We start from the raw sequence: 24,693 nt of genomic DNA, 5'->3' as shown, positions 1-24,693 counted from the left end.
TATATATATATAATATAAAACAGCAGCCGACATACTCTTAGTCCGTGAGCAAGGTGTATGTGTTTGATATCTGACGACTGATGTGAAGTTTGAAGCAAACTTCTGACAAATTGCAGCCAAAGTGCCAGGATACTCTTCACGGTGTGTTGCCTAGGGAAACCTTTGATTGTTCCATTCATTTTGACAAGGTATAGATTCTTGTGCAAAGGCTCTCCCGATTGTTGAATTACGCCAGCTATCAGCCACTCCCCGCGCTGACGCTATTGACCCTGATCTCAAGCTCGATTATGGCCCCTTTGAAGGCTCGGCTAAGTTGCGTATGTCCATTGCCGAGCTTCACTCGACGCCCGAGGTGCCAAGCAAACCAAACAACCCAATTGGAACAATTTCCCCCAGATCTTTCCTTGAGGAGGTTGTGGCGTTAGCCAAAAGATTCAACATTGCCATCTTCAGCGACGAGGTCTTGACCCCCCTTTTCCATACGGACGATCCAACACCGCCACCAGTTGAGTCGCTGGGATATGAGAATTCCGTCTAGACAGACTCTCTGTCCAAGGCATATGGACTTCCTGGGGTGCGAGTAGGATGGGTGATATCCAGAAACGCTGCCCTTCTGCGCAAAATACTCATAGCAAGGGATTAACCACCATCTCTGTATCACGACTGGACGATTGAGTCGCGGCATACGCCCTTGGCCCCGAGGTGCGTCGGAACCTTTTGAAGCATCATCTGGCTTTGTGTAGGGAAAGCATTACCCTGCTTGACGAATTTGTACGGCGTAACAAACGGTGCCGACGCACCACATGCAAGCCTCAAGGCGGAGGCACGGGATTCATACAGATTCTCGGCAACAACGGGGAGGCTGTTGACCACTCTGAGTTTGGACTTCTGGTTGCCAAGGAGCTGAGCTTGTTAGCAGTTCCGTGATCGTTTTGTTTCCGGGATGAAGGAACGAACGACTCTGGGGGGTATCTGAGGTTTCCGCTCTTGGAGACCCTGATGTTTTGAGAAAGGGCTTACCTCTTTTGGAGAAGGTATTGAAGGAGTGAGTGGTGAACTTGGACGCGACAAGATGCAACTTTCTCAGGCTATTCCCCGATATTGTATATATGCGTCGGGCGCCTGCCCAGTTAGGCAGTGGCTGTTGAATTGGCGAAGTAGTACTTGATTCCAACTCCATGATTTCTGCCAGTCGTAGAATATTGGTATCGTCCAACGGACAGTCGTGTCGGACAGCTAAAATGCTGGCATCAGGTGGCAGGTGCCAACCAGGTGCCAACCTCAGCTGGCAAGCTATATGTTTACCGGTGCCGGCAACACATTGTAGTTGATTCTTTATAAAACAAGACTAGAAATCGAATCCAATTGACCATCAAACCCTCCCCATAGCAAATAGATTTTGCGTCACGCCCGGTTCCTCGATTTGCTCCAAGTTGTGCGGGACTTGTCGAATCCCAGGTATGCATCAAGACAATCACACCACTTTCTGTATCCGCATGCCTCAGTATCTTACAAGTATTATTAGAACTCCCAGATGAATGATCCGTTTAGAGACCATGATCGCAACACCTGGTCGCTGCGGCTCGAAATAGAGGATCGTATTCTCTCAAGACTCCATGGCTTCTACTTCGCCGCCGGTGACACCATTCTGGGGAGCAAGCATGAGGACAAGGCCCTTATACAAGAATTGTGTCCTGAAAATGCAGGAAATAACATCACTTTGGATGTAACCAACTTCATCCTTAGAACCCTTGTAGCATGTAGCCGGAAGTGGCATATGTTGCATGACTTTGGCCCATTGCGTTTCTGGAACGACGTGACCACGCTGGGTAGAAGGAACTCAAACATCCATATTCGGCCCATGAACACTAGGAACCTTATTACGGCTCTAATTAAAGCACGTCAACGATATGTCCTACGACAGAGCGCCATATATCCCGACTTTGTTATGGAAACCGACCTGAAGCTTGGCAGCGACACGGCTGCACAGGCCATTCTCGAACGCGTTTTGGGTTTAGAAGACCCGATCACATTCTCTGGGGACATTTTCAGGAGTCCACTGTGTAGTGAGTCAGAGAAGCGAGACTTGCTCAAGCATGCTATAAATTACGGCCCGGTGAAGCAGATCTCTGGCAAGAAATATCAGCTTGCCCAGGGCGCTCCCCAGAATCTACACCCTATATCGGATCTAGCCCGAAAGCCAGCAATTTTGAACTCGAGAGGGTTTGTGGAACAGCTGGCAGTTGGCCCAACATCTCCCACAGAAGGAGTTGACAATATCACAGCGCCAAAGTCAGTCCCTGCCAAACGAACATCGACGCCAACCCGACGTCATGACGTTAACTTACCCCGTACCGCTAGCGGTGGAAGGGGAAAACCGAGATGTGTATTTGTAACGCCTACCCGATGTAAAAGGCTTGCCCGGGGAAAAGAATCACCATTGTTAGATACGAGCAATGGTAAGAGCACACAACAGAGCAACAAGAGAGTCAAGACTAGCGTCAAGTCAGATGCACGAGAGCCGGCGGCCGAAACACGCTCGCCGACAATTGCGAAATGTCTAAAGAGCCCGTCCAAGGTTCGATCCGGCGTATAGTCGGAAGGTTGCCTGCGACCTACTTGGTACTGCATACTATGTGTTAGCCCCCAATGCGGCTCGTTACAATTGTCAGCAAGGTCGATGTGACTTTAGGGACGGCGATCGGTTCCTGTACTCGCGAGGTCTAACCAAGTTGACGATATATTTATAGTAACAAAGACGTTGAATAGATTATTTGAAATAGCTTCTACCGTACTGATTCGAAGAGTTCTCTTATACAATGCTGTTTGTGCTGGAAAGCTCAACCCTGGTTGAATTTGGCTTCTGAAAAAACACTTACGACGGCCATGTATGTCTGTATTGACCAAGTAGACGCATGCGACGGAGTAGCCAAGTATACGGAGCCAGCAGGAATTTTGACTCATATAGCTCTGTGCCTATGGCCTAGATTGGGACTCGCAAGGGCGTCGCATCTGTCCATGTCGAAGAACCTGGTTCAGTCAAAACCACGTGCTCGAAATTCTGCCACCCTCTGCCTTGCACGAGAACAGCCCACGCGTCATATTGTGCATGGGGGATAATCAGCCGGAGGGTGATTCGCCCGTGACCTCGACGTTGCAGAAGTTGGGACATGGCAGAACACTGGAATAGCTCAACAATTAGACTTAACAACCGGCCCCACGTGCTTACTTGCATATATGTTTTGCCGACGAGCCCGCACCGACTGGACCGGGCCAATAGAAGTGACTTGAATTATCAATTACGAGGTGGATGTTGAACTTGCCAAGAACACGCAAACAAGATCCTGGAAATAGGACGCGGGCAATTGTCTTGTCCGCAGCTCTCCGCACTGGCTAGTGTCTGTGATGGGAAAGCCTGTAGACTAAACCGGACATGGACTCGCGAGGGTGATGGCCAAATCCATGGCCTTTCCCTCCGAGGTCCGTGGCCAATTGGGGATAAAGCGATGTGCACGTTGGGCATGTTCCTGCCGATCATTTCTCAAATCTTGCCGATATTGAAGGCGCCATGGTACAACCGCGGACTGATGCTGTTGACCAACCCCCGCTCGAACAATCTACATTTGTAGACCGAGCCGTCTCCTGAGTCCTCTGGTCCCGCCGGGAGAGGAGGAGTGATCGGAGGTCGCGTGTGCCAGAGCCGGACCGACGCGTGCGGTTTCGAAATACGTGGAAATTACGCGGAAACGTGCATGTATCCGGGGCATTCTGTTGGACGATGCAACCGGTCAATGTAGGACAAGGTTGTGGGGAGAATGCATGGAGGAGATGAGATGGTGATTCTGGTTGATAGGGGGTTGTGAAGAGGGAATTGGACCAGAATCCAGATATAACTATGCTGCTCTTCCTCGCGGCAATAGACATGGCCATGGAGGAGAGTGTCTCAAAGCACATATCTGGCTGTAAAACTCAAAGACATAAGAAGAAGAAAAATGAGGCCTCAGTCCTTGCTTTGCGTAACAAGCCTCCTGGCCGGCACGGCTACTGCCAGCTTCGACGGCAACGTCAACTACGACAGCCCGTCTAGGCGCCATGAGAGCCTGGGCATTGACGTTGGCCTTGTCGAGCGTCGGTCATGGAAGCGCGGCAACGTGGCCCATGAGCCGTCGCAGTTGCACTTCACCCATGGCATTGCCTCTGGCGACCCGTGGCCCGAGAGTGTCATCCTCTGGACCCGTGTTGCCCCTCGAAACGAGTCTGACAAGAGCGAGGCAACTGTCAATGGAACGGCTCCTCTCTGGAGCCATGAGACGGACAAGTATATCAAGGCTGATGCTAACCCCATCTGCGTCGAGTGGAAGGTGTTTCAAAGCAAGCGCGCGAATAGCACCAGCCAGAAGGTTGTGGCTAGCGGCAAGGCATACACGACCTCGGACATTGATTATACCGTCAAGGTAGGAAAGCTTCGTCAGCGGTGTGATTGGAGAGAAGTGCTGATTGTGGTTGTGTCATATAGGTCGAGGCCAAGGGGCTCAAACCCTTGACCACGTACTTTTATCAGTTTAACGTTTGCGCATCTTCCAACAAGAGCCCCGTTGGCCGTACCAAGACTGCGCCTGCCAAGGACGATGCTGTTTCCAAGTTGAGCTTTGCAGTGTTTTCTTGCAGCAACTTTCGTGAGTGATGGGTTTCACTTCCTTGGACTGAAGATGGATCGAGGGCTGACAATGTCTGCAGCTAATGGCTATTTCAACGCTTATGGCAATGCCGCAAGGAAGGATAAGCACGACTATGCCATCCACCTTGGTGACTACCTTTATGAGACTGGAAGGGGTGGTGAGCGTGCTACCAAACCCTCTGGAACCATTTGGACTCTAGGCGACTATAGGACTCGCCACGGGCTGGTTTGTCATTGCTGTGTTCTTGTCGTGATTTTGGTTACTTACATGAGGACAGTATCGAAGCGATGCCGATTTGCAGCTCTTGTCTCAGAACTCCCCCTGGATCACTACATGGGATGACCACGGTAAATTGAATCAGGTGGCATGGCATGAAAGATCGTATGCTGATGTCAGATACAGAGTTTGCAGATAATGGCTACAGGGATGGCTTCAGTGGTCTTAATAACACTGAGGACTCATTCCTCAAGTCTGGTACCAAAGTTACTGTCGATACACGCAAAGTACATGCTGTTCGCGCCTATTTCGAGTGGATGCCAATTCGGTACTATTTTTCTTCTCCTGCCAGATTTCCTGTCAATGGGATAGCTGGGAATGACTGATTGTTGTGTACATAGCCAAACCGATCTCTCTGACGGTCTGCGGGTTTGGCGATCCTTCCAGATGGGAAAGCTGATGGATCTCATAATCCTCGACACCCGAAACTATGACCGGAGCATCACCGACCTTTGTAAGTGCGCTGAAAAAGGCCCAGTTATGAATCAACACACTGATCAACTGGAGACTGGAACAAACACTACATTAGCGAGATTGCAGATGACCCGAGCCGCTCGTTGATGGGAGCACGTCAGGAAAACTGGTTTTACCAGTCTCTCAGTCAGTCCAAGGAGCGAGGTGCCACATGGCGCATTATTGGTAACCAGATTGTTTTCTCGCGCATCCTGCAGAACGACAACCGGGGTCTAAATGGCGACGCCTGGGACGTAAGTCGAGCCTACAGTGATATACCATCAGATTTGTAGGTTGAAGATACAGCTGACGGCGTATTATATTAGGGCTACATTGCCAACCGCAACAGGACCCTGCAACACATGTACGACAACAAGATTGACAACAACATCTTCCTGGCGGGAGACTCTCACCAGAACTGGGTACGTAAATAACAAATATCGGGACAGGAACGGGTGAAGCTGCTGCTGCTGATGCTGATGATGGTATTAGGTGTCTGATCTCGCCTGGCTTGGAAACAAGCCGTACGACAAGGCGACGGGAAACGGAGCCATTGGCGTAGAACTCGCCGGCACGGCCGTCAGCTCCAGTGGTCAAAATGGACCTATCGAGCCTATTGCCGGTGACAGTGCTCGAAGCCTGGTGAAGCGCAACGAAGAGCTTGGGTGGCAGGAAGGCTATTACCGTGGATACTTTGAGTTGACGATTACGCCTGACAAGGCGACTGCCCAGTACTACGGTGAGCCTCGGGGTTGATGATCTTGTTGCCCAACAACGGAGAGCTGGAGGACTAATATGTCAAACGTGATTACGTGCTTAGGCTGCCCTACCGTCGCGACCAGAAACGGCTGGGATCTTCCCCTGGCCAACTTTAGCATTGTTGCGGGCGGGAATCACCTGGAGCGTCCGATTGCTGGTGGGAAGGTCGAGTCGGGGGCGCTGAGAGACGGCCAGGTCAAACATAGCAACTTGACGCTGAATACGAATACCGGCGAGTGGGAGGTTATTGGTTTTGAGAAGATGTACTTGTAGGAAGAAGACGGGGTGGTGCGTTGGAAAATGAGGCTCAATTGACAATTTTTAACATGGCAAAAGCAAAATAAAAAAGCTGGTACTCCGTAGTGTTTGATGCAATTTGGCAGTTGACCAGACTTCATTGACCGGACGGCTTTTCACCGACGGCAGGGAAGCGACCCAGTGCCCTTTCCCAGCCACCTCGTATTCGGGCCAGCCTATGTACCTAGGTACCTACCTACACCCACTATTGACTCTCACTGGGAAACAATGGTTGACCTGTAAGGAACGACCCGTGCACTTGTTTATGATTCTGGTCAACTTCCGCTCGGAATATTCGGTAGCCATCCTCGTCAATGTCAGAGAAGGAATCTGGACCGCTCACATTGCCCAGTGCTTGCTCCGCTACCAGCCTCAAACCTTGACTCAAGCTCCCCGAGATGGTTGGTGTTCGCAGGCCTGTTGTCAAGAGTCGATAACCGGCCTGGTGCCCTGTTTGGCGCGTTTGGGGCGCTGATCCCGGCATCCCGGCACCTCCAAGGGTGCCACTTGACGTCACATATTGACCTCGCGCTTTGCGACAGTCCAGGCTCTCAATCGTGTCGGAGAAATATTCGCGGATGATAGCCGAGACGGAGTTCGGACGGCCATGGCGAGGATGCCCTCTTGTTGGCTTTGTTACGACGCTGGCTCCTTTTCTTCTCAGCCCTCACTCTCCGACGCCTAATCTTCTTTGTTCCCTAATCCGTCGCCTGAGACCATTGTCCTGAACTCGTTATCCTGAACTTGGAGCTGTCGACAGGTCGCATTCCTTGAACATTGACTCTCCTTGCGACGCCTGAGACTAAAAACAGAAGCACAACAAATATTCCAAGAATCCATGTTCCAACATACATAAATGTAAGGCCGGCAAGCAAGCGCATACTCTGTCTGGCCTTTGAAACCTCATTAATCGACGCGCAACACTGCAACACGCATAACTAAGCTCAACAAAAATTTGTCCCTAGATTATAGGAGCGGCCTGGCTTGGCTTTTGGGCCCAAGCTTCAACACTGCCAAATGGCCACCATTGCCCCAAGCCCATCGGCTACACCAGATACCAACGGTGTCAACGGTGCCAGCGGTGCCAGCGGTGCCGGGCAGACGAAATCCGACATCGCCAATCTACCTGATCCTGTAGACCAAGCCAATGGCGCGGATCAGAGTCCCCAGGCCAAGCCCGATGCCGCAAATTCACCCAAGGCAGCCAACGACGCTGACAACGAAACCGACGACAACGCGGGCCAGGGCACCTCCAACACCAAGCATTCACAGCCTCGAGAAAACGAAACAGGGCCGACACTCAAACCCAAATCACTGCAAGCGAATGGCTCTGGTCTGAAAAAGGCCATCAAGGGCAAGAAGCCTCCTGGGGGGTTCGACACAACACCGCTGCCAGACGCGCCTCAAGGCTATACCATTCGATTTACCTTTCGCTATGCTGCCAACTTACCACCGGCTGACTTTAGTACTGTCTCCTCTGACCCGTTTCTCACCGCCACCCTCACGGCGTCCAACCCCAAGAGACACAAGGAGGACCCTGACCTCGTCCATCGCACTCGCACCATTAGGAAGACGACAGAGCCGGAATGGAACGAAGAGTGGGTGGTCGCAAATGTGCCTCCATCAGGATTTAAACTCAAGTGTCGCCTCTACGATGAGGACGCCGCTGACCATGACGACCGCCTGGGAAACGTGACCATCGAAGTGCCTCAAGTATTTGAACAGTGGGAAGGAATTCCTCCACCGGGTAAGGAGTATGCGGCCAAGAAACGCGTCATGAGCAAGCGAGCTTTGTTTGTTCAGGGAATTGCAAGCTTGTTGCGTTCTGATACTCATCTCACCCCAAAACTCTGCGTCAGCATCGAAGTCCTCGGCAAATCAGATCCTCCATTTGCCCAGATGTGTACACTTGGGCCAACGAGTTGGACAAAACACTTTAGTCCCATGATTGGTAGAATAACAGGCACAAAAGTGAACAAGGATGAGGAACATGACCAGGAAGGGGGATCTCGTCAGGCCGCGAGCACCGGTCAACCCGAGGAAAAGAAGAGTCAAAAATACGAGTAAGCGAAAGGCGTCCCCATTCATGGACAAAAAATAATTTCGATTCTGATGAATTTTATAGCTTCCAAGCAAACGAAATGCAACTACAGGGCCCCGTACCACCTGAACTGTACCACCGCTATGTTGAGTTCAGACCCATCATCAGTTCCATGTTCTCGTCAAAGGGCATCCGTGGCAAAATTCTCAACATGGCGCTGCACAAGCAACATAACCGCGTGTACAACTACGACCAGTCCACAGAATGGGGCTCATTCAAGCCGTGCTCTGAAGAAGCGACCCAAGCCTTTCTCAGACTCGCCCACTTTGACGAAGGCGGCCGAACGTTTACCTATGTACTCACGCTGGACGGCCTGTTCCGGTTCACCGAGACGGGCAAAGAATTCGGCATTGACCTCCTGAGCAAGCATACCATGCACTCTAACGTAGAGACGTACATTGCCTGCTCTGGAGAATTCTTCATTCGACGGCTTGAACGACCCGTGGCATCGGATGATCCCGAACCCGCAGAGAAGACACACCCAAAGGATCCCATCTCAGGTGGCCCGCCCGATGAGTCGCCGCCCGCCAACCCGGCGTACTACCAGCTTTTCATCGATAATGATTCTGGGACCTACCGACCGGATAAGTCAATTTTACCCAAACTCAAGGAATTTTTCGAGAAGAACTTTCCCAACTTGGGTGTCGTCACTTTGCACTGTGAGGATAAGGAGCTCCAGAAGCTAAAGGAGGATCAGCGCAGCGCGAAGAAGAAGGAAGGCCGTATGATTAATTTGGTCATGAACAGGAGTCTGAGCAGCATCAGCTCGGCAGAGAGCGAGCTGAATGATCGCGATGAAACCTTTGAATCGGGGAAGAAGAGTAAACGAGAAGCTGCATTGGCCCTCCTAGAGAACCCCCATACGATAAAAGACGCTCTGAACGGGTCGGGACCTTCGAATAAGGGCAAAGCAGTGGAAGCTTGAAAATCTACCGGTTGGCTGTTGAAAAGGTTGGTGGTGGTTGGTGGTGTCATGTGCTTGCAATTTCCGAAAGCCTCAAGTTTGAGTGCCTGTCAGCGCTTGAGTTGGTCCCCTTGGTCTAGTATTCTATATGCTTCTGTATAATGTGATACCACTTTTTTTTTTGTAGATCAGCCTCGTCGCACATGCCCGTAACCACGTGTCTACTGTATGTGACAATGCTAAACCCGCTGTTCTCATCTGCTTGCCATGTTGAGCGGCCAACCCGCCCGCCCTGGCGGCGCCTTATAAATTCGGCTTCAGGGCCACCCACGTACTGGCGGCCTTTGCCAGAACCGCGCCCTGCCCGTCCTTGACCTCGCACCTCATCCTCGTTTTCCGCCCTTGGATATTCTCGGTCCAGGACGTGACCAACACCACGCCCGGGACGGGCACCGGCTGCAGGAACCTGATGTCGAGGGAAGCCGTCACGCTGCTCAGCTTGTGCACGAGTCCGTCCTTGCCCAGCGCCGTGTTGATCTCGTTGACGGTCCCCATGCTCTCGTCCACCATGGTCATGGTCATGCCGCCGTGGATGATGTTGTGGTAGCCGCTTAGCCCGTCGCCCACGGCAAACAGCGTGTCCACGCGCGTGATGGGCCGTGCGGGATCCCGCAGGTGCGTCTCGTCGTCGGGGCGGAAGAAGGACAGCACGTGCTTTAGGCCCCTTTCTGAGGCGAGCGTTGCGCCGACGAACTGATCGTGCTGGGGGGATACGGGGTTGAAACATTGGGGGATGAACGGAATTGAAGGGCCCGTGCCGTAGGGGCTGTTTTCGCTCAGGAGGAGGTCGGCGCACCAGGGGATCGAGGTGAAGTGTGAAAGGGCGGATGGGTAGAGGCTTGGTGGTGTGTTGGGCGGGTGGAGGTTGAGGGCGGGACTGAGTACCCGATCGAGAGGGGTGAGCTGTGAGGGTTTATTGTTTTCTGACATGATGGGGTTGGAGGTTGTGGTTGTGGTTGTGAGACTGGGGAGGATTGATGGGCTTGTAGAGGAGGAGTTGGTGTTGATTCTTCACTGATTGATAAGTGAATGAACTTGGTATGGGGAAGATGGAGACCTCGGCTATGCGAGGCCCGTGAGTCGGAGTGGGCGGTTGTGCTGTGGCTACTTGTGTGGGGGTGCAGACGGCTCCGCATACGGTCGCACAACTAGTGCCGACGTGTAAGTGCCCAGGGTTAATCTAGGCAGACTGTGAATATCTACGCACGACTATCCGCCTTTTCAAGACGTACTCATCAATTGCGAGGTATATACCCACGTATTATGTGTGGAATATCAAGTGTCCATCTACCTAGGTACCTAGGTAGGCACCGTACCTAGTAGGTAGACTGGCATGAAATAGCATACTGGATAGCCAAGTATTTATCACGGCTAATTTATCAGCAGATATGGCACCAACACTCGTAGCTCTGAAAAAATCTTCTACCAGCAAATATCCGTTTGCATGCCAACGACTGACCATTACGCATAGACATCAATGTCATCCAAAGTGTTCCTTTGATATGCAGCAAAATTCACAGCCATCTCTGTCCATCTCACTCACAATGCCTGTCTACATGCCAACTGCCATAGGCCGTTTATACTCTTGCCAGCTGGCAAATCATCGTGACCAGCCGACAGCCCTACGCGTGGAAAAAGTTCCATCTCATCATGAGAAAACCACGCCAAAATCTGCCTCTGCCATTCTACAGTTTTCTCTACATTTGCAAACGTCACATCTAACCCGTAATTAATCATTCCCATTACCTGCAACCAGCTTTCATCACCATGGAGAGCAGCGACGATGGATCGACCCTTAGCACAAACCACATCAACACCCTCATCACCATTGAGCGAACAGGGGCAGGTCTATCTATGGCCGCTATCCTCCTCACCGTCGCTCCGTTCCTGGCATTCAAGAAACTCCGCACCACTCCAAACACGTTTCTCGTGTTTGCATCCATGGCAAACGCTGGCGCGAGCGTGGCCTCCATGATAGGGTACGACGGGCTACGGATGGGTGAAGAGTCGACGCTTTGTCAGGCCCAAGGGTTCATATTCGAGTGGTAAGCGGAGTGGCCAAGGTTTTGTAAATGCATTGTTGACAATGGATTGTAGGTTCATGCAAGCCGACCCCTGGTGGTCGTTCGCAATGGCATTCAATGTCTTCTTGGTATTCTTTAACAACGCCAACCCGAGCAAGTTTCAGGAATACAAGTGGATATATTGCGTGGTTTGTTTCGGGGGGCCACTGTTGCCTGCCATCGTGCTTGTTTCTATTCGTGACGAAGAGCGAGGCCCAGTCTTTGGCGACGCAGCCGTGAGTATCCCTGACATACCTGCATGTTGGAAGGCTATTCTGACAGGAGCTCAAGCTGTGGTGCTGGATCCGGCCCAAATGGAGCATTGTTCGTCTATATGCGTACTACATTCCCATTTGGATCTGTATTCTCCTCTCTATTTTGATCTACATTGCTGTGGGATACCATGTTTTTCGTAGCAGGAACCAGCTGCGGAATGTGACGTTCCAAAACCCAACTAGGAATTGGCGCAATGGATCTCTGACGGATAGCGAAAACAAGATTTCTGGAGAAGAGGTAAGAATACGGTACATCAGTCATGAGGAGAAAGAGAGACAGACAGACCTGACTTCAGCAGAACCCTACGAGACAAAATGTCTGCTATGGACTCGCAGTCACAGAAGTCCAAGTCACAACCAACTTCCCTGGTTTTGTCGACGAAGATATCCCCGTTCTCCCAGCAGCTGTGCACAGGACACCCTCTCGAATGTGCGGCCGATCATGGCTAGATTCCCACAATGACTCGGATAGCGAGAGGGTTATACCTACACAGCTGTTTGAGACGACTTGTTCTTCTGGGGGGCGATACACTAATAGTAATAATGCGCTAGTCGGGAAATTTGGGGCGTTGAAATCCACGGCCTCGATGAAGCTCAAGCGTTTGGATCCCGTCAAGATGGCTTATCTGCGGACGAGTGGCATCTTTGGCATCTCGGTGCTGATTACATGGATCCCTAGTTCGATTAATCGGATTTATAGCCTTTGGAACGGGGGACAAGTCAGCTACCCTCTCAGCATTGCAAGCGGTTGTGTGTTGCCCCTCCAGGGTGTTTGGAATGCCATCATCTTCTTCACGACCAGTTGGTCAGATGTCCAGGCCGAGGCCAAGACGCTCAAGGCAAGGCTCGGTTATGGGGGTGTGTGCGAGTACCCTCGGGGCACTCGCCTGGAGAGCAGATTGGGCATCTCATCAGTGGAAACGTATGACTCTTTCAACGAGTCCCAATGCCATGGAACAAAGCGCTGCGGATGTGGTAAATGTGTTGGAGAGATTGTCAGGCTTGAGGATTGGAATGGCTGCACCAGTCCATCGCGCATCTAATTCCAGTGCCGCACACCGACGACAGACTATGCGACGTGTTTGATGGGTAGAAAACAATCCTTGGCTGAAGACACGTTCAGGGAAAGAAGAAAAGTAAATGTTGGGCAGAGTATTGTATTTGTTTTGACCACGCCTGTAGATATGAATATTTTTGCGGACCTTTTTTAATCAATTATTAAATTCTGGAAGTAAAAATTTCCTCTCCCTCGGCTGTATCAACTCCATCCTTGATGCATCTCTTTACAGCCGCGTCAAGGTCTTCACTGCCGTCCTGAAGATCAAGCCATGTGTTCTTGACACCGTCTGCAGCGAGTAAGGCATCTGCGGTGGCCGCCACTGTAGCTCTGCTCGCATCGCCCTTTACATGAGCCGTCTTGCCGAGCTCAACCTTGCCAGCAGGTTCGTCGGTAAGCGTAGCTGGTCGAAGGCAAATGCCAACAAGAGTAGAACTCTTCTTGGACGTCTCGTAGAGGACTTCATCCGCGGCAATCTTGGCCTTGTAGTAGGTCGCGAGCACGCCGTAGTTGATCTTTTTGTTGTACTCGTCCCACTCGCCCTCTGGCCACCACGAAGCCCCTGCGCGCCGAGAACCCCCGTACGAGACGAGGAGGAATCGTTTAATAGAGGGAATGTCAGCGGCAGCGCGGATGAAATTGACTGCCGCGTCTCGATCTATCTTGAAGGTCTGTCAAATGTTAGCAATGGACGGCCAGGTTCAAGGTGGCTGTGATTCACATGCCATTTCGGGGCCGCCTTTGCCGCCAGCGCCTGTTCGAGATCAGTCACTGCTTTCTCAATTGCACAAATCTGTGTATCTGGTGGGATGTACCGGCACTCCACGCAACGTAATCAGGTTTAACGTTGTTTAAAATGGCCGCGGCACGTTCTTGTGTAGAAACTTCACCCACACTGCTGACCAGAACGTGGAGCTTGCCAGGCAAACCACTGCCGAGCTTCTCAATGGCAGGGGCCTGCTCCTGAGTACGGATCATGCTGGTCACGGTCCATGATCTTTTGAGCAGCAGGGGCGTGAGCAGCTGAGCAATCTTGCCGTGGCCGCCGATGAGAAGGACATGATGAGATGAGGCCATGGTTCGTGGGTTCGATGACGGTGCTGCGAAAGCGTTGGAGCTATGCTTTGATAACTGCAGGTCCGGTTTGCAGATTATGGCACAAACGATTATTTGAGAGTGTAGCTATTCAAGCAGTTCTCAGTCGCACAGAGATTGAAGACGAGTACTCCGTAAAGGCAACCGGGAAGCGCTTCGGGCTGGAGATTGGCGGCGGCCACTGGCTTGACATGATGTATTGACTGATTACAAATGCAGCTTGGGGCCCCCTCAGTTCACCACTGGGAATGATGACGCCATTGTGCATGCTTGACTTGCAGTTGGTTGTACTGGTAAGTACTTGTGAATGTGAAGACACATGAGCCTTGCGGACCGTACTTGCCGCTTTTGCTTAGAGTTTTAGGCGCCGATCACTGTACCCGTGGGACCCACAACATTTGAAGCTTGGGTTCCACCTCCGAGAAGCCAGAGCTATTATATTTATGCTGGCGGGTTCAGATTAATGCAATCCACAGCTTTTCCTCCTGTATTGTAATTTGGGGTGAATTCCAAAACACGTCAATTTATGTAAGATCAATAATTTAGTAGTTTAAAATGAAGCCTTTCCTGGCAAGTTGTCTTTTTGCATGCTTCTATCGCGCGCTGCCCATCGCGTCCCCTGCAGCCCCAAAGCACTCTAATAGCGTCTTCTTCCATGGCCCTAATGTTCATGTCTTGAGCCCAATTTCGCGGTCTTGTCGGTGGTTGTATGGTGACCTGCCACGATAACCTATCAATTCTTCGCTCAGGAATGTTCTCTCCCCGTGAAATGAAATCCAGTCCGTTGTTGTCTCTCACCTATGTGCTAGTGTCTTAGTCAACTCGGCGCCAGCCGGCCCCATATGGGCCCCCCATCCCACGACGTCAATCCTCACGACAATATTCCTCACGTTACTCCGTCCACCTCAAGAGACGTGGCATTGCTTCCCAAAACCACTTTATACCGTCCATGATGGCGGTGCCTCCTATCATACACTCAGAGAAAGGTATGTCCCTCCTCGCTATACCGACTGCGTCGTCTCGTCATGCTAACTTCCTGAAGCCTGGGTCACACTCATCACCAACGAGTCCTACCTCCCAGGTCTCCTAACCCTCAACCACTCCCTCCGCACCGTCAAATCCGCATATCCCCTCATTGCCCTCCACACACCCTCCCTCCCCTCCTCATGTATAGCTGCCCTCTCTCGCCGTGGGATCCCATCGATCCCCGTTCCCTACATCGCGCCTAGATCCGGCAAAAAGTACCTCGAGGATGCGCGCTTCAACGACTGCTGGACGAAGCTCATCGCCTTCTCGCTCACCCAGTTCTCGCGTGTAGTCCAGCTCGACTCTGACATGCTCGTTCTCAAAAACATGGACGAGCTCATGGACCTGGCCCTCGACCCCGTCTCCCTCAGCGAGTCCGGCTCCGAGACGAGCAAGCGGGTATTCGCGTCCGGACACGCCTGTATCTGCAATCCGCTCAAAAAGCCTCACTACCCGTCTACCTGGATCCCCGCCAACTGCGCGTTTACACACCAGCATGATAATCCGGACCTGGCTCAGGTGGAAAGCGCTGATCCGGCACGCAGCCTAGGGGACTTGAATAGCGGGCTGCTTGTTATAAATCCATCCAAGGTATTGTTCGAACAGATTATAGAACACATGGATGCTCATGGGGAAACGTACGCCTTTCCGGATCAGGATTTGCTGGCGGATTTGTATAGGGGTCGATGGGTTCCGCTGCCATATGTGTATAACGCTCTGAAGACGATGAGAACTGCGGATGTGCATGGTGCGATTTGGAGGGACACGGAGGTGAAGAATGTGCATTATATTTTGAGTCCGAAGCCGTGGGGGGAGCTAGATGAGCAGGGGCGATGGAAGGGTGAGAGTGAGATTAATGGTTGGTGGGCTGAGGCTAATCGGAGGAGACTGGAGAAGGAGAAGGAGGAGGGGATATAGGGTTGAGTTCTCCGTTTAAGGAGCTGGCGGGTAGTATGGCTGTTGCAAGAAATCATGAGCGACCGGTGTTGGGGGTGATTCACTGAGTGAGATGGCTGAGACGGAGTTTAGATTTGGACTTTCCCCCGGGACGATTGGGGGCCATTATTTTCGTTCTTCAAAAAGTCAAGTTGAGTATCTGCTCTCCTCCTCTTCTCCGTTGAGTGCAGTGCGTGCATGATGTTCTCAGTTCAGAGAGGCGTTCTTGGTACACGGTTCTACAAGGGGTTCAGGTGAACTTGCCTTGCCATGAATAGGCTGGCGTACCAGTTGACCCCTCGAGTGGCCCGTCGCAAGGTCAAGTCTACTCCAAACGGCCCGAACAACCAGTCCTTATCGGCGGATATTTCAATTTGCGGCCAATACTCTTGACAAAGTTTGCAGTTTTCCACGAACTCCAATGTCTCCTCCTACTATTACCCGGGTCAGGTAGTTGTGGGTAGAGGCCAATGCTCGATATTTTTCTCTTCCAGCCCAAGATTCTTGCGAACGGCCCCTATCTCACTGTGGACTACTTCCTCTCATTGATCGTCTTGGTGCTCATGTTGGAGTAGCCGCGCTTGTTCTTGCCCAATCTCTGGAAAATCCAGGAATTGTCATTCCTCCACATGCGCCGACTATCGCCATCGTTTCGAGGAGTCGAAAACAGCGGCTCCGGTTCTTTCACAAGCAAGTCCCGGGCATATCGACGATGTGCCTCTCACCATCAGCTGACTTGGACGCCGACGCTGTGGTGCTATCTACACGGCCATTGACATCTGGTGCCCTCTCTCTCCTGCTCCTAGAATTCGACAACCGAGCATCAGCGACCAGTATTGATATAACTTGTGTGATGTAAAGTTTATTGATGGCTCTCACTAGCGGCAGCTATGGATTGCGTTGAAGATGCAATTAATCCTATTCATTGACTCAATCTAATAAGGGAGGCGTCGATGTCTTCTCGCAATAAATATCTCCTTTGGGACCCATTTTGGCTAGATGACTGCGTTTTTCAAAGCCGTCCATTGAACCTTGACAGTCCTATTCCGATCCGTCCTACATATGTAGCCTCCTGCTAATGCGTAAACTCCAGATCACGCCACATAATGACCAGAACTCATCGCGGTGTGGTTCACATGTGGGATTATCGACAAACGCCACTGGTGCTGCAAGAGAGACCGCTGCAACAAGGAACACCATTATTGCAGAATGAACCTGATGCGTTACAGCCTCGACAGACGCTGGAACTGCTGCAATAGAGTCCGCTACAGCATGGGACACCATTATTGCAGAATGAACCTGATGCGTTACAGCCTCGACAGACGCTGGAACTGCTGCAATAGAGTCCGCTACAGCATGGGATACCGTTATTGCAGAAGGATCCGGATCCGTTACAGCCTCGGCAGACGCTGGAACTGCTGCAGAAGAGGCCGCTGCAACAAGGAACGCCATTGTTGCAGAAGGATCCGGATCCGTTGCAGCCTCGGCAGACGCTGGAACTGCTGCAGAAGAGGCCGCTGCAACAAGGAACGCCATTGTTGCAGAATGACCCGGACCCGTTGCATCGCTTATCTAGATTGGCAGAGGGCAGATTGTCTTCTGTAGGGCTTGCAAGTCCCAAGCCAAGGAGTGAGGCTGCAAGAACAATTTGATTCTTCATCTTGTATAGGTCATCAGTGGAAGAATGGGATAGGATGGTGAAGTGCCGGATATGAAAGGGAACAAGGTATTGACTAAGGTCAACGTACGGAGATATAGTGTGACTAGTTAAAGCTTTCAGGTTCGTAAAGAAAGTCGGCATCAGACGAGCTGAGCCTCAACCTCTTATATATACCTAGGTAAGTCACCGTTGAGGCTGCAGGTGAACAAGGCGCATGTATCTCACCCATACAGCTTTGAGTTGTGCCGATATTGCATTGGAGGCTTGTATAGCCGGGTCTATAGCAGTTCTGGACTTGTACAAAAAGATGTCAACTGGTGCGAGAAATGATGCAGATCCTCTAGCATGCATCGATAGTCAGCTATCAAGCTGCGCTCTACAGGGGCTTGCATGGCAAATAGAGGAAGTTGCGAGGCTTCAAGTGCGGCGACCCGAAAGTACCAGACCTCAGGAGCATGTCACCAGGGCAGCTTCATGTCTCGGCAGGTACTCAAGTAGTCGGTGGCAGGTGCATCCTACAGCCAGAGTCGAGGTCAGCCGCAGTCAGCAGTGGGGGCGTAGACTACAAATATTGAAGCAGGAGAGAATTGCTGCTCGGGGGCAACTACTTAGATGCGGCTTACAATTGGCTCGAGATCTATCCATCAGGCAGCTTTGGGTTTGCTCTTTCAGCTCCGGGCGTCCATAGCTATACGTGACTTGTTTCCTCGCGCTGGTTCAAAAATTCATCGCGTGATCATGGCACGGTATCTGGGGTGGAATTCTGAAAAGCAAACATGTCAATATATTTGCAACTGCCTTGTTTCTTGTAGGGAGAGCGGGAGGGCTCCTGCAAGCCAACTATGCTAATAGAAAATGACCAAATAACGAGCCATAATGAATCCAAGGTTCAAGTGTGCCGCGGTGCAGCTGGAGGAATCGAAAGTCAAGCTTGGCCTTTGCTCTATGTTCGTACTATGTACTTTTATGTTGGTAAAAGTTCACCTTTCCCGCGGGGCAATCCGACATTACCACGACGATGCTGCAACGAGTCAACATAGACGGCACTGCGCAGGCCCCAGCTGGCTCAAAAAAGTGTTTGATGGTTGAATTCAAGTTCCCGATGGGCCGACTACTTCACTCCATGCTGACTCAGTGAGGCTTGCCGAAAAATTGGACCTTGGAGGCCGCGACGGGCCAGGGTGCAGGTCCGAGATGCATACGGAGTATGTAGTTGACATGCACCTGGAGGCACCAGACGTGGTTGACTCCCGGTACAGATCACCAGAAGTCGATGGGTCTGGTACATGTATATGTAACCAAGGCACCAGACTCGGTGCTGCTGGCAGACGTGGTCACTGGTGACACTGGGAGGCCGGGGCTGGAACCCGGAAGTTTCATTCTGCCAGACCTCGAATTTTTTCAACGTTGTCGACGCCGGCGTACAGCATCAACTAAGATCTTGCTGCCTGGACAGACGTGTCTGACGAAAAGTCTTCTTGACTACGGTTGACCCCAAGCACATTGCATGGTAATGTCATGTAACTATCCGAGGCAAGCGCTATGGATTATGTCAGCTCCAGCTCAACTGTCATGCAGACTCACGCCACTATTTGCCAACACGGGCGTGGGCGTGGCTTGACGGTTTTCACCTCACTCACCAACCAAAAGACCTTGACCCATTTCATTTTTAAACCAGGACGCAACGAGATAGTTAATGCGATAACAATAACCAAGAGGCTTTGGGAGGTGCGAAATCATCCGGACCAGGTGGTGATAATCCTGATTTACGACGTCTAGGAAACTCGGCATTTCATCACATTACTCAGTTCGCGGCCTATGCTAGGACCCGGCTCTAGGCAACCCGCGAAAAGATGCCGAAATCGGTCTGCATCGTAGGCAAGTCCAGATGGAGAGAGCTATGCATAAGATCTGTAGCTGATGTCTTGCCGTAGGCGCTGGGCCGTCTGGTCTGCTTGCAGCCAAGAACCTCCTGTGCAACGCCCCAAAGGGCTGCTTCAAAGTCACCGTGTTCGACGCTCATGAAGGCATTGGCGGGCTATGGCCAACCTCAAAGACGGATACGAAGCGCCAGGTACACCCTTTGATGGTAGCCAACCAAAGTAAACACACCATGCAGTTTAGCGATCATGCCTGGGAAGATGGCGCTCCCCAGCTGCCATTGGCCTGGCAAGTTGGCCGCTACTTGGAGCAGTACATGTCTCGGTACTTGTCTTCACACCCGGATTTCAGCTTGCATCTCAACACACGAGTCGTCCGAGCAGAGCGAGGGGATGAAGACAGCAGTGGGTGGGATGTGCGACTCGAGTCCGGGGGCCGGGAGCAGACACAGCATTTCGAACATCTGGTTGTTGCATCAGGCTATTTCGGCAAGCCCATTACTCCGGAGGGGGTGTCAATTGCACCTTCGGCGGCAATCCCAGTCATTCATAGCAGCCAATATAGGGACTTGAAGAATCTTTTTGGAACCCGTAGCTCTGCCAAGGGCAAGATTCTAGTTGTTGGGGGTCAAATGTCTGGTGTTGAGGTTGCGGGAACCATTGCGTCGCATTTGTCGTCTGCCACAAACTCGCCCGATGATTTCTCAGTGCCCGATATCGATCAGTGCTCAATTCATCATATTATCCAACGGCCAATCTGGGTCTTCCCTTTACACACAACTGCCGAGGCAAGCCCCCCATTCGACAACTCTTTTGCTGCTCCGAGCTGACACTGGACACAGCCCAAAGCTGCTGCTGCGCCGTTCCTGCCTCTTGACTTCTCATCCTATAATCGAAACAATCGGCCACTTCCCTTGGTCAATACTCAGGGTCATGTCGATGAAAAAACTGCACAAGTCGTGAACGGCATCTTCCTAAACGCTTTGGGGACGGACCAGTCTGCCTTTTCGCCTCTCCTTTATGTCGACGATGCAACGAAGACTCAGCCACCTTACTTGGCAGTCAGCGACTGGTATTGCGATTTCGTGAGATCAGGACTAATATCCCTGTCCAATGGGAAGTTCGAATCAATCAGCGGAAACACCGCCAAACTTGATGATGGAACGCAAATTGACGACGTCGTAGCGATAGTGCTAGCAACAGGTTTTGATCCATCACCCTGCGTTAGCTACCTGCCCAGCAAGATTTTGAAGACACTCAACCACTCTCCGCAGCACACGGAACAGCCACTTGCATTGGCATTCCATGGAACTCACCATCCAGATGTTACAGGACTAGGCTTTGTTGGCTTCTATAGATCTCCATACTGGGGAGTGATGCAAATGCAGGCCCGTTTCCTGGCACAATACTGGTCCACGCCAATAGATGCACGCCCTGAAGCACTAGAGTTGAAACTGAAGTCCGACAAGTCCATTCAAAGAACGCTTGACCTCCGAGACGACCCGCGACTCTCGCAGTTCCCGATGGGCGACTATCCTTTCCTCATGCAGGAATTCTCCGAAGCACTTTCAATACCCAGAGTAGATCCATCGTTGAGTGGTATTCCCACGCTCTCGTATAACAGTCTTCCCTTGGACATGCTCACTCCCGCAAGGTATCCATCACCGTCAGACGACGCTTCAGCAAAGGCAGACGCGGAAAAGTTGCGCCAAGACACTGTACACGTCGCTAGGGATGGCCTGACAACACCCCGTTTTATGCCACGTGCGGTGTTCCGAAGTCTGCTAGGCACGTGGAAGCTCGAAAGAGAACTAACAAGCAAGCTGCCAACACACCCGAGCGGTCATTTTAGCGGCACGGCCTGGTTCCTTCTGAGAGACAAGACGTCAGATGGCCTGCAGTGCGCGAGGCAAAGTTTAGGGTCGTCTGATCCCGATGAAGACGGAGGCATGGAATACCTATACATTGAAGATGGAGAATTCAAGACTGAGCAAGGATTCGGCTTTAGAGCAAGCAGACGTTACATCTGGCGATACAATGAGAACGAGGAATCATTGAGTGTCTGGTTCGCCAAACCTGGCGATCCTAAGCGAGCAGACTACTTATTTCACGAGATTGAGTTCTTACAACCAGAAAATGGTCGTGAGAAAGGGTGGTCTGCAAAGGCAGGACATCTTTGCATTGATGACTATTATGATGTCAAGTATAATTTTGCATTTCAAGCCGTCAACTTGCAGAACTGGAGCATAGAATACACAGTCAAAGGACCCAAAAAGGATTACTCGATCAAGGGGGAATACACTAGATAGATTTCCAAGAGTTGGGTATTTACTCATAGTTGCCATCAGTTCCTCACTAGACAGACCCAGTTAGACTTATACTCAACGGGCATATTGAATACATAGATGGAGAAAAGACTAGTGTTCTATTTCACTTTGGGTGAATCATGAGTCTATTAAACGCTTTTGGAACGCCAAACATTTGGTACATCCCCGCAACAAGTCTATAGAGCTGCGCACGTAGGATTCACAGCCGAAGGGGCTCGCAACAATCCGTCTTCCAGCGAGAAGCTACCATCATCGCCTTCAGTTTTGATGTTATTACTATCATCGGTTATATTCTCTCGAGCATCGTAAAAGTGGGCTTGATCGAGTTCGTTAAGCTGATCTCTTGTTTCTGCAGTTAGATACTGGTTCATCTGCGCGAAATCCTGCTGAATAAAATGTCAAAAATACATATCCTGAGCAAACAAACCAACAAAGCAGACTCGATGCTCACCAATCCCCTTACTAGCAGTGATTTCTGCTCTGCCAGCATTCTATCCGCCACTGTTTCCACAACCCGGTTTCGAGGGCGTGCCTCCTCCTCTTGCGGCGGTATCAACTTGCTTGATGATGTATTATTATTGTTGTTGTTGTGGCGGTTAGCCCACCATGACGTGCTCCGTTGTTTTTCGCTGTCGTAAGGGCTAGCTGCGGCCTGCGCATAATAGAATTCCACAACCAGCTTGGCAAGTCTGCCTTTCAGGTATACAATCTCTGTTGTCAGATGCTCATTGTCTCGGACGAGTCGCTTCCTCTCTTCGGCCTCTTCCGCCCTCGCCATCTGCATAAGCTGGAGCTGATTTTGCAGGCTGACGATCTGGAAAGAGTGGTTCTTGACGATGCCGTCAGTTTGCTGTATGTGCGACGGTGGTCAGACATTAGTCACCGAGAGTATGTAGATTGAGAGAGGGAGGGGATCTTTACGTCAAAGGCGGCCCGTAGTTTTTGCAACTGCTCCTCGGATGTGAGGGCCTCGTCGGAACCCATCTTGGCAGTTGTGGGTTATATTTGTAAATATGTCTACACAGTGTTCTTGTCTGAATAATATTGGCGGTAGTGAAAAGTAGGAAGTGGGCTTCATCGGATTTCTTCTGGGGAATATTCAAACATTCAATCAATGCAGCTCGAGTTGGGAGGGCAGGTGCAAGCCAGCAAGCAGCCATGCCAGCTGACAAGCACGGCATTCGAGGTTCGGGGCCGAGCAAGGGCAAACCGTCGCGGTATAATCTGCGAGGCCTAACACGCATTTGACCACACAATATCCAGGACTTGCCGTACTACAATATATGTGCACTTAAGTGTTTTGGTGTATTCCTAGCGAAAGGCACGTATATCTCCTTGCTAGAAATTGTGCCGATTGAGCACATGGTGCACAGCTACCGAACACCATTGGTTGGTTCAAGTACTTTGTACATTGCAACAGCACTATTACAAGCCCTGCCCGGGCACCAGGTCTACAAAAACAGGTTAAAATATGATGGAATCAAAATGGCGGATTGGAGACTGCAGCACTCATGATGACGGCGCAGAGTCGGAGACCTGTACGCCAAGAGTTGCGGCGTCCATTTCAGGATCTAGGTGCAGCCTCCCCCTCCACACCTCACTTCTCATGAAGACCCAATTCTAACAACAACAGCCGCGGCGGCATTTTTTTCTCATCATAAATAGGTATCTAAAAAAGTATCCGACCATCAATATCGACCATGAAGCTCGCTTTATTCAGCGCCAAGCCATATGACAAGAAGTACTTCGACGCCGCCCGCGCCGCGAGACAGCAGACCAATATAGACGTCACCTATCATGAGGCATCTCTAAACGACGACACGGTCGCTTTGGCTGAAGGGGCCGATGCCGTATGCGTGTTTGTTAACGACTCAGTGGGCAGCTCCGTCATCGATCAGCTGGCCAGTCATGGAATCAAGGCGATTCTTTTGCGATGCGCCGGCTTCAACAATGTGGACCTCGCCGCCGCCGAGAAGCATGGCATCGCCGTCGCCAATGTGCCGTCATATTCACCGGAGGCCGTTGCTGAATTTGCAGTGGCCCTCATTCAAACATTGAACCGCAACACTCACCGTGCATACAACCGCGTTCGAGAAGGCAACTTTGCTCTCGACGGACTGTTGGGCCATACGCTCCACGGCAAGACGGTGGGCATTGTGGGAACAGGCAAGATTGGCATCGCCACTGCTCGTATTATGAAGGGTTTCGGTTGTAAAGTCATTGCCTACGACCCATTTCCATCCCCAGTGTTCAAGGAAATCGGCGAATACAAGGCTCTTGACGTGCTGCTGCCGGAATGCGACATTATCAGCCTCCATTGCCCGTTGACGGACTCTACCCGCCATATTATCAATGAAGAGAGCCTCGGCAAGATGAAGGATGGGGTGATGCTGGTGAATACGTCTAGAGGCGGTCTCATCGACACGAAATCAGTCATCAAGGCCCTGAAGAATAAACGTCTCGGGGGGCTGGCCCTGGACGTGTACGAGGGCGAAGGGTCGCTGTTTTACAACGACCACTCCGGGGAGATTATACACGATGACGTTTTGATGCGGTTGACCACGTTCCACAATGTATTGGTGTGTGGGCACCAGGCCTTCTTCACCGTTGAAGCGTTGACGGAGATTGCGGATTGCACGTTTCGAAATATTGAAGAGTTTGTCAAGGATGGGACTTGTAAGAACTTGCTGACCAAGAGATCGGTGTTAAACAGGTCTCCCTCTCTACCCGTCAGAAATGTGTAGCTTGAATAATTATCGTTATTAAGTGAATTCTAGCTAGGGCCTCTTGTCTATCATTTCGTCCCAGTCTACAACAGTCATGGCTCTCTATTTCAACAAAGAAA

At 51.2% G+C, this 24,693-nt stretch overlaps 10 protein-coding genes across 10 annotated transcripts; 7 read left to right on the top strand and 3 right to left on the bottom strand.

The window, feature by feature from the left end:
- Positions 1 to 1,534: 1,534 nt before the first annotated feature.
- MAA_07008 (aspartate aminotransferase) lies at positions 1,535 to 2,596 on the top strand (the record flags this gene model as incomplete). Its single annotated transcript, XM_007825006.1, has 1 exon — positions 1,535 to 2,596. One exon carries the CDS (start codon positions 1,535 to 1,537, stop codon positions 2,594 to 2,596), a length of 1,062 nt encoding a protein of 353 aa, XP_007823197.1.
- Positions 2,597 to 3,992: 1,396 nt separating this feature from the next.
- MAA_07007 (alkaline phosphatase-like protein) lies at positions 3,993 to 6,440 on the top strand (the record flags this gene model as incomplete). Its single annotated transcript, XM_007825005.2, has 10 exons — positions 3,993 to 4,454; positions 4,517 to 4,676; positions 4,738 to 4,904; positions 4,957 to 5,026; positions 5,082 to 5,223; positions 5,297 to 5,409; positions 5,463 to 5,662; positions 5,735 to 5,830; positions 5,901 to 6,147; positions 6,229 to 6,440. 10 exons carry the CDS (start codon positions 3,993 to 3,995, stop codon positions 6,438 to 6,440), a joined length of 1,869 nt encoding a protein of 622 aa, XP_007823196.2.
- Positions 6,441 to 7,481: 1,041 nt separating this feature from the next.
- MAA_07006 (C2 domain-containing protein) lies at positions 7,482 to 9,490 on the top strand (the record flags this gene model as incomplete). Its single annotated transcript, XM_007825004.1, has 2 exons — positions 7,482 to 8,527; positions 8,590 to 9,490. 2 exons carry the CDS (start codon positions 7,482 to 7,484, stop codon positions 9,488 to 9,490), a joined length of 1,947 nt encoding a protein of 648 aa, XP_007823195.1.
- A 282-nt stretch (positions 9,491 to 9,772) lies between these two features.
- MAA_07005 (thioesterase superfamily protein) lies at positions 9,773 to 10,459 on the bottom strand (the record flags this gene model as incomplete). The annotated part of the gene is made up of 1 exon (XM_007825003.1): positions 9,773 to 10,459. The coding sequence occupies one exon, from the start codon at positions 10,457 to 10,459 to the stop codon at positions 9,773 to 9,775; it is 687 nt and encodes a 228-aa protein (XP_007823194.1).
- An 837-nt stretch (positions 10,460 to 11,296) lies between these two features.
- Positions 11,297 to 12,910, top strand: MAA_07004 (Glucose receptor Git3; the record flags this gene model as incomplete). Its single annotated transcript, XM_007825002.2, has 4 exons — positions 11,297 to 11,574; positions 11,627 to 11,828; positions 11,884 to 12,105; positions 12,167 to 12,910. 4 exons carry the CDS (start codon positions 11,297 to 11,299, stop codon positions 12,908 to 12,910), a joined length of 1,446 nt encoding a protein of 481 aa, XP_007823193.2.
- A 175-nt stretch (positions 12,911 to 13,085) lies between these two features.
- MAA_07003 (NAD dependent epimerase/dehydratase) lies at positions 13,086 to 14,001 on the bottom strand (the record flags this gene model as incomplete). The annotated part of the gene is made up of 3 exons (XM_007825001.1): positions 13,086 to 13,595; positions 13,650 to 13,678; positions 13,740 to 14,001. The coding sequence occupies 3 exons, from the start codon at positions 13,999 to 14,001 to the stop codon at positions 13,086 to 13,088; spliced, it is 801 nt and encodes a 266-aa protein (XP_007823192.1).
- A 970-nt stretch (positions 14,002 to 14,971) lies between these two features.
- MAA_07002 (glycosyltransferase family 8 protein) lies at positions 14,972 to 15,963 on the top strand (the record flags this gene model as incomplete). Its single annotated transcript, XM_007825000.1, has 2 exons — positions 14,972 to 15,005; positions 15,062 to 15,963. 2 exons carry the CDS (start codon positions 14,972 to 14,974, stop codon positions 15,961 to 15,963), a joined length of 936 nt encoding a protein of 311 aa, XP_007823191.1.
- A 3,791-nt stretch (positions 15,964 to 19,754) lies between these two features.
- Positions 19,755 to 21,830, top strand: MAA_07001 (FAD dependent oxidoreductase; the record flags this gene model as incomplete). The annotated part of the gene is made up of 2 exons (XM_007824999.1): positions 19,755 to 20,282; positions 20,364 to 21,830. 2 exons carry the CDS (start codon positions 19,755 to 19,757, stop codon positions 21,828 to 21,830), a joined length of 1,995 nt encoding a protein of 664 aa, XP_007823190.1.
- A 194-nt stretch (positions 21,831 to 22,024) lies between these two features.
- MAA_10761 (phosphotransferase) lies at positions 22,025 to 22,832 on the bottom strand (the record flags this gene model as incomplete). The annotated part of the gene is made up of 3 exons (XM_011412680.1): positions 22,025 to 22,234; positions 22,312 to 22,698; positions 22,770 to 22,832. 3 exons carry the CDS (start codon positions 22,830 to 22,832, stop codon positions 22,025 to 22,027), a joined length of 660 nt encoding a protein of 219 aa, XP_011410982.1.
- Positions 22,833 to 23,548: 716 nt separating this feature from the next.
- Positions 23,549 to 24,592, top strand: MAA_07000 (D-isomer specific 2-hydroxyacid dehydrogenase, NAD-binding protein; the record flags this gene model as incomplete). The annotated part of the gene is made up of 1 exon (XM_007824998.1): positions 23,549 to 24,592. One exon carries the CDS (start codon positions 23,549 to 23,551, stop codon positions 24,590 to 24,592), a length of 1,044 nt encoding a protein of 347 aa, XP_007823189.1.
- Between the last annotated feature and the right edge of the window lie 101 nt (positions 24,593 to 24,693).

The sequence above is a fragment of the Metarhizium robertsii genome (assembly GCF_000187425.2).
Source record: "Metarhizium robertsii ARSEF 23 chromosome Unknown MAA_Scf_2, whole genome shotgun sequence".
NCBI lineage: Eukaryota > Fungi > Ascomycota > Sordariomycetes > Hypocreales > Clavicipitaceae > Metarhizium > Metarhizium robertsii.
This window is presented reverse-complemented; position numbering and strand designations above follow the sequence as displayed.